At 41.7% G+C, this 8760-nt stretch overlaps 1 protein-coding gene across 1 annotated transcript; it reads right to left on the bottom strand.

Moving 5' to 3' along the window:
- Positions 1–1507: 1507 nt before the first annotated feature.
- LOC147192137 (chondroitin sulfate synthase 3-like) lies at positions 1508–6830 on the bottom strand. The gene is made up of 3 exons (XM_086135577.1): positions 5771–6830; positions 5163–5446; positions 1508–4760 (listed from the first exon to the last, which is right to left on the bottom strand). Exons 1-3 carry the CDS (start codon positions 6432–6434, stop codon positions 3192–3194), a joined length of 2517 nt encoding a protein of 838 aa, XP_085991703.1. The 5' UTR covers positions 6435–6830; the 3' UTR covers positions 1508–3191.
- Positions 6831–8760: the final 1930 nt, after the last annotated feature.

Raw genomic sequence — 8760 nt, 5'->3', positions numbered from 1 at the left:
ATGCACCAATAGTATTGTTAAAGAATGGGAATCCAGAGCTGTCCTGCCTGTTTTCCATCCCTTCTGGCTGCAACACACCTGATTTAAATGATCAGCTCCTCAGCCAGCTCTGAAGCAGCATTTAGATGATCCTGATTAGTTTGGAGACCCCTGACGTAGACGAGTCTAAATATCTTTACGAACCTATATTCGCAATGGAAAGGCGAAGTTGCCTACTAGTATGATCAACCGCATGGCATTATGGGATGTTACTATTTTGAGCGCTCCTCTATTGTTGTTTATTTCAGATGCACATTTTCTCAGTTTTATGGTCATAAGTAGCCACACAGTCACACATGCCTCTTTTGGAGTGCATACTGTCGGCTCTCCCCTGCCCAGACACATCCACACACACGCACAACTGCACACACACTACAGTTGAAGTGCAATTTAAGTCCCATAAAACATCAAGAGGATCTGGCTGCAGACCTCCACTGTGAGGTCGCTTCCAGTGCAGGCTCCACTGTCAGGACGCTTTCACTGTGCGGATGAGAAATGTGTGGGGTTCATTACAAAATAAAATTGTGTCGGCATTTCCTGTGGAATTGGTTTTTGTGCTAATGGATTAATTAAATCACATTATATTAGCTTTATTTATGTAATAAACTTTTATTTTGTTGTGAAGCACACATTTACATGGTTAGCGTATCTTGCACGCTAATTCTTTTTATCCAGACAACCGAAGCATTTGCCTATCTTTCCACACTCAGTCATAAACATAATAATACTAAAAAGCCTACACTTTATCAACAAACTTGGTTTCATTCGGTTATTTTGGTGAATAGAGAATATTTCTTTCTTTTACACTCTGCCGGTATTGTAGCTTTAAATACAGAAGACACAGAATATTCTCCCAGTTTTTTTGTGGTGGTGATTGGCCTTTTTTTCCCCTGTCAACAGATGATTCACCCCAGCAAGCTGAAGGAGTACGCTGACTTAATACAAGTTCACAGAAAGTCGTTCTCCTTTTCTGATGAACCTCCTTTGAAGAATGCCAAAAATAACAAAATTCCATTGTTGTTTGTCATTATTGCTCACATTATAAAGGTCTTGGGGGACACACTGAACGACTCGCTTACACATTTGCCTAACAGTACAGAGGTCCTGGGTTCGAATCCGAGCTCCGGCCTTCCTGTGTGGAATTTGCTTGTTCTCCCCGTGCCTGGGTGGATTTTTTTCCAGGTACTCCGGTTTCCTCCCTTTTGTCAAAAACATGCAACGTAGATTAAATCAACACTCGAGAATAGATTGCTCCGAAGTGTGATTGTGACTGTGAATGGTTGTTTGTCTATGTGTGCTTTGCGATAGGCTGGCAACCAGTTCAAAGTGTACCCCGCCTACCACACAAAGACAGCTGGGATAGGCTCGAGCCTGCCTGTGACCCTTGTGAGGCTAAGCAGTTTGGATAATGGATGGATGGATAAAGGAAGATCTTGTTTTAGTAACAATCACAATGTTGGACAATGGCTGAATTTGCACATATTTTTATTGATTTTTTTTGCTCTGATTAAAAAACAAACAAACCCAAACAAACAAAAAACAAAGGTACAGAACATAAAATGAAGGGTGGATGGAATTTTGAAACACTTGAATGAAAAATTCCATTTAGTTGACAATGAACAGTGGGTTGAAATTGGTTTCATGTTTCTGTTCTACTTTGCATGCTTTCAATATTCATTTTGAACACTTTGTCCTGGAGATAATTTAAATATTATACAACTCCAATGAAAAGAATACATACAGTGACCACCGTTCAAATCAATTTTATTCTTGAATTAATGTAAGCTATAAATGAAGTGTTGGTCACAGTCAGAAGAAGTGATTCATACATTTCAAGAGAAAGAAATGGCTGCTAGCGGTCTCTATTTAAACATTCCATTCCCCTGACACGGAATGTGTGGTAAATCCTAAGGAGATTTTATAGTATACTTTCTATGCACGGTCAAATGCAAACATTTTCAACTGGATCTATTTGAAGCCTCCTGGATTTATTCACCACAAAGCTCAAACACCTGTGGCGAGGTTGTGTAAGCCAATAAAAGCCTGCAACAATGACTAGAACATGAAATGGAAATAGACACTGCCTCAATAGCTAGAAAAGTCATTTTTCTCTCGAGAGTCGCTTCCGCTTGATTACAAAACCCAGTTTAGCCATGTGTACCAGCACTATGGGCTGGGGTATATCGCTTGACCTGAGCTTGGCAGCAAGAACCCGTCAACGAGCTACATGGCCAGGCAGACACTAGTACTAGTATGTTCCCTGAGCTGCTCTGTGAAACGTACTGTGTGTATATATATTGCATTTGATACATATATACACATATGCACATACACATAATTTATACACATGTATATGCCCACACGTATATATTGCACCTGAATATACTGTACATACATACACATACTATACATACATATATACAGTACATACATTCATTGCAATGTATATACTATGAAAGAAAAAGGAGCTTGAAATTTGAACTCTTATACTTGTACAACTACAATATGGAAAAAGATCAAATCTGAATAAGTCTAGGCCGATCGTTGCTAATTACAGTATATCATTGGACTCACTGACACAACAATACCACTTTCATAACATCATACCATTAAAAAAAAAAAATCGATATTGACAAACACTTTTTGAATTGTTTTAAAATAGCTACTTTTAACTCATTCAGTACCAGCCAATTATGGACCAAGTCTGAAAAGACGTTTAAAAACGTCTTTGAGAGTGAATGAGTTAAAGATGCTAAAATAACATTGGGGGTAGAGGTAGACCCACAAAAGCATGAATCATCATTGAAATTGATTTTGAACAATGGGCCATCAACACTGTCTGTCCACAGTTAATAAAAACACAAGTCGAACCCAACTGTACAAAGTGAACCCACAAAATAATATGAACCCAAAAGGGGTCTCATATTAAATTGGATTTAGCCATGCTCAAGTCCCACTTCCTTCTACAAATTGGATGACGGGCTGTTCACATGGGCAACTGGTCGGCTTCTTTCTAATGTAGCTTTGAAGAAAAAAAAATACTGTCGAGGTTCGTTGGAATCATTGTCCAAGAGAATACCCAAACCATTAGATGCTATTGCTGACTAGAAATGAGGTAAACTTGTATGGTGGCATGCACACAGGCAGGAATGTCAGGATAAAGTTCTATTATACACTCCTTCGATGTGTTTCTCCATCCACAGCTCTGCCAACTGCATTGTTGAAGCATACGTGCTTGCTTTCGACCCAAGGCACATTTTGAGTTGCTTCTGATCAAGACTCGAGTTGCAATGGACAGGATGATAAATATGTACAATTCCCGGCTCCTGACTTCGCAACACTTTTAAGCCGGAGTTAATAACTTTGGTGTAAAGGTCTACATCTTCCAAACCCCAGCCAAGAATTGAAGTGTCAAATCCACCGGCTTTCAACAGATCACTCTTGACGATACAGGCTATTCCAAAGCCGTAGGTACGCCAAAAGCCACTTTTCTTGGTGAGAACAAAACTGTTTTCTCTTGGGGCCTTTTCAGCGTACACTATTTTAGGGTTGTATTGGCTAAATATGATGGGAAAATACACCTGGCTCCCTTGAACCGTGTTATCTCTACAGCGCTGCAGGGCATCTGCATTAAAGATAAGATCAACATCACAAAAGAAGAGTAGAGTGTCATTATCAGACAGGGAGGAGCCCAGTTCGAGAGCAAACCCTCGAGAAAAGTTTCCCGTCATGGGAATCACTGACAGATCGGCTTTGGGATATTTCCTGTTGTAATCTTTGATTAAGTGCATATGTTTTCCTTTGTCCTCGTTGCTCTCGTTGTCCACCAGAATCACAGAGAGTTTTACATTTTGCTTAGGTATCAGACACACTTTTTCAAAGTTCTCCATGAAACGGACAAAGGTGTCATAGCGACCGGACAGCGGGACGAGGATGTTAACTTTCCTTTGGCTTTTCTCCCATATTTCCCTAGTTGACTCATAGAACTGGAAACGAGACAGGAACTTCAGAGAGTTGGGTAGAAAAGACAGGGACTGGGATTCAGAGTTGATCGCAGTCACAAGGTCGGCCACATTCAAATCTTCAATTTCATGAAAGAAAGGTCGACTGAAGGACTGCTGAAGGTACGCGTGACGCCTCACGGGAACAGTTATTTTACGTCCCTTGTGTTTTTTGTACAGAAGCAGTAAGTCCAAGATGTATTCAGCCCCGTGCATTGGATCCACTCTGTAGTAGCCATATTGAATCTCTTTGAAATCTATGACACGTCCGCGAGTTTTTGAATTTTCATTAATCATTTCCATGACTTGGAGTATGATATCTTCTAATGCAGTTCGAAGAGAGCTTACAAGGTTTTGGCGGGGCATCTTGTTTTCAACAGCGGAATAAATATGGCGGCCAGTCAAGAAATTCCACTCAATAACGTTATTTCGGTCACTGGGCTGATACCGCATATAAGATGGCGGTCCTCCCAGCTGTTGGTCCTCCCACAACATTTCTGTGTCACTGAGGTGAGTCATAGTCAGGCCTTCCCGATGGAGCAGAATGGTGTGGTAGCGAAGTCTTGAGATCTCGCGGGTCAACATGTAGTTATGGAGTCTGTACTGGTAAGCTGGCCATTTGTTGGGATGTAGTGTGATGGCATTGTGGATCTTGCTATTGTGGAGCTCCTCAATGAAACCTTTCTTGTGCTCGTAATTCTCATAGAATAACTGCTGCATCTGTGGAAAGAATTCCCAAATTAGATGGGGTTTTTTTCTGTCTGGGGGAGGGGAGCATTTGTAAAGGACCCAGGAAACATAATGTCGTCTGCTTCATTAGTATCTCAATCACAGTCATGCAATTTTCTTCTGAACTTTCTTGTTATCAAAGGGAACAATTATGTTGCAGATGTGGCAAAAAAAAAAGGTAAATTAATATCAATTGTGCATTCAAAATAATTCCAAGTGTAAATAGTCTTCTCAGTTCCACATCTCACGAACGTCCAAAACCAGTTCTCAGTTTACCATGATCTTTCGTTCTTAATCTTTACCCTAACACAAAAATGACACTAGTGTATTTCGCAACCCAACTTTAAATATTCAAAATGAATCTGAGAAACAATTGATTAACTCAATCAGTACCTCATAGGACCACACACATTGTGTCCCTCCAAAGCGTCGCACACACCGGCCCACTTCCACATCCTCATGGGTTGTGTACAGCTCCCTGAGACAAGTACCAATGTGCGGTATCATCCTGCGTAGTACCTCCCTGCTGAAGATCATCCCAGGCCCGCCCATGCAGAAGTTCTCCCCAGGCTCAAGCGCTAGTCTGCCCAATTCCTCTGCCATGCCGAGGCCAGTCTGGCCAAGGTAAAGAGGCTTACTGCTATTCAGAGAACGCAGAAACAACTCTAGCTTCTCACCTAAACAGGGTGAAGGGAAATAGAAGGGTAACTTAATGAAAAAAAAAATGAAAACATTCTTGGAGTTAATTAGTTTATGATCAAAATGTGTGAACAATTAGTTTGACGCAAATACAAATACCTCACGCAATAATGACAGTGGTTTGCTTTATTGTGTATCACGGTTCAACATTTCTTAACACAGCTACATCAGTGAGGTCATCATATATTTATATTGGGGGAGGGGCAACGAAGTTGTTTTCCATATGACCACAAATGACAGTTTTGCTAATTTTGTCTTTTCCCCAGAAAAAAATAAAAAATCCATAAAAAAAGCATAATTACCTCTTATATAGACATCATCATCTGCTCGCATGAACCACTGGTATTTGTCCAGGTAGTGATCATGGATGTATTTCAGCATCATAAATGACTTCTTCTGTGGCGGATAAGAATCGTCCACGCCTGCAAGTGAAATCACCGGGATAGGAACAGGAACGTCCACGTTGTTGGAGCCAGCACTCGAGAAGAACTCCACCTTCCCGGGAATTGAGCGCGCCCAGGTATTGAACGCGGCCACGGCTCGGGTAGCCAGATACTTTTTCGCCGTCATCACGCCCACGAAGAGGAACTGCTTCGGTCGGCTCGAGAGCCTCCCGTTGTCCGCACTGTTGTTCCCCCGAATATATGGTCTGTTCTCATTTTTGAAAACGTGATTGCCCCGGTCGTCGACGGCCGCAGAGTCCTCGAGGTTTCCCGATATTTTCCCGACTGCGGACTGACTTTTCAACGAACACAGGGGGGATTCGTTACGTTTTCTCTCCAGAACTTGGGGTACAATCAACCAAGAACACGCAGTGAATCCGAGAATGACACCAAATAGGACGGTTGTCCACTGTCTCCTTGACTTCAAATGCATGGCTGTTTTAAGAAGAGAAACCTGTGGCGGATGGAGTGTTGCTGTATGAATGCTGTCGTTGTCTGGAGCGGTGCTGACGTGTATGGACATCCAACATCTCCAGTGGGCAATAGTGGTGTCCTACCAAATGTGGAAAGACACACTTTCCACTTCTGCCAGCATTGTTCAAGGGGATTAAATGTCACTTTCCTCTTGTCGTCAACTCCATCCTCAGTTCTCCTGTCTAACTAAAGCGACATGCTAATTTGCCACAATAGCCAAATACAGTCCTCTCAAGCAAAAAATTCTAAAGACGTTGGTCTCTCCGTTCCACCGCGAAAAGCTACAACGCAGTCGTTTGAAGATGATTCAAGTCTATGGAACAAATAACCTGATCGCCGAAGCAATTTCCAGATCAAACTCAATGTAGTCGATTACACCACGTCCTTTCCATCGAGATTTGATTCCATGATTGGAGGTGGTGACTTGCCAGTGCCATCATTTTCTTCCGTGGTCAAAAGGCAGAGCAAAACTTCCAGGAAGAGGATTGTCTTTTCAGAATAAAATAGAAATATTTTTTGTAATGTTGCGTAAGACTTAACGGTCCGCTTTAAGACTGCGGTTATTCAGTAAATCTATGAATTATTTCATTAAGTGAACACTAAAATAATGTCCCCGTCAAAATACAATATTTGTTCGACGTTGATGTTGTTATTTTGAAGCCCATCTAGCAATCTCTCCACGGATGATTTTGTTTACGTTTTCAAGAATAAATATGTTTTAAAAAAACATCAGATTAATTATTTTTACTCTCTGAACAACCTTATCATCTCCATAAATAGCATAGTATTTGCATTTGGTCCGGTAGGATCTCGAACGAAATTGGCAAATTGGTTTCCAGTTGAATTCCCGACTTCATCCACAGTCCAGTACAATGAACTTCATCTGGGAGGCAGGCAGACTAATTTAAATCCGAGTTTAGAGTTAATTTCGTTATATTCGTGCAGGGCCCAAACAAAAGATATCAATGCAGCCCCGATATATTGATTTACCACAGAAATCGATATAAACAGATCACAATGTAATGTGTCTAAGAAATGTAACGGTCACATATTACTTCCCCATTAGAATTGGAGTCGCAAATGCGGATACTGATATGAAAATACATTACACACACAAAAAAGTGCCACCGCTAAAGAGGAGCAATTTAGTGGATGAAGAGGTTCACTTTCAGATGGGGATACATTTTTCGCAAAAGTATTCACATAAATGCATACGCAATAGGGCGGCACCACCGGTGGTTGACTGGTGAGCATGTCAGCTTCACAGTGCAGAGGTGTAGGGTTCGATTCCGGCTCCGACCTTGTGTGGAGTTTGCATGTTCTCCCCATGCCTGTGTGGGGTTTCTCTGGGTACTACGGTTTCCTCCCATATTCCAAAAACATGCATGACATGTTGACTGGGTACTCCTAATTGTCTCTAGGTGTGATTCTGAGGGCAAATGGTTGTTTGTCAATGTGTGCCCTGCGATTGGCTGGCAACCGGTTCAAGGTTTGGAGCTAACTGTGGGGGCCATGGTGCTACGGTATCCCTGTGTCTAGGTGGGATTCTGAGATAGAGGCGTTCAGTCATAATCACGCAGATGGTGGCTTCGCACCATTGGCTCCTCAGCAAAGCACATACATACACCAAATTGCTGAACCTGCGGTTCCTCTCGTACTGACCAGGATTGCTATCGCGACCACACCATCAGTAGGGTGAGACTAACCTGTCTCACGACTGTCCAAACCCAGCTCACCTTCTCTTAAAGTGGGTGAACAATCCAACGCTTGGTGGATTCTGCTTCACAATGATAGGAAGAGTCGACATCGTCCGCGACCGCTTGGCGGGGGCCCAGCGCCTTACAAATGAATCCTTTAGCTTTATTCAGAGCAACATCTCAAATGAACGATGTTTTCCCCAAATGAACATGCAGGCTTTACAGGTATGTCTAAAAATATAATAAAAAAAAGAACATTTGACATTCAAATTGCCAAATAAAAAGTTCATTTTTCAAAACATTTGCTATCTACAGGTATAGCAAAAACATAACTGAAATTAAACAGTAATGAGGCACTAATGGGGGTGCATCAAAAACTGAACAAAAACACATGCATAAATATGCTTTGACTTTGGTCCCTCTATGACACATACAACCATTAGAAAAACTGCAATACATATGCATACTGCTTGGGGTAGCCAATAATGACTAAAACAGTAAGGACTCCAGTTTTCTACAGCAGGCCGGTCCCACGTAATAGCAGGATTGTGAGTCTGAAGCCAGGTTAATCCTAAAATTATAGGTGTGGATCTAGAAGGTATAATTAAAAAAAAATCTCTCGAAATGATGATGGTGAGGAGGAGGAGGAGGAGGAGGAGAAGCAGAAGAAGAAGAAAA

The sequence above is a fragment of the Hippocampus guttulatus genome, chromosome 17, assembly GCF_054856545.1.
Source record: "Hippocampus guttulatus isolate MCC_2025c chromosome 17, RoL_Hgut_1.0, whole genome shotgun sequence".
NCBI lineage: Eukaryota > Metazoa > Chordata > Actinopteri > Syngnathiformes > Syngnathidae > Hippocampus > Hippocampus guttulatus.
The sequence above is the reverse complement of the archived record's forward strand: the minus strand, read 5'-3'. Positions and strand labels throughout refer to the sequence as shown.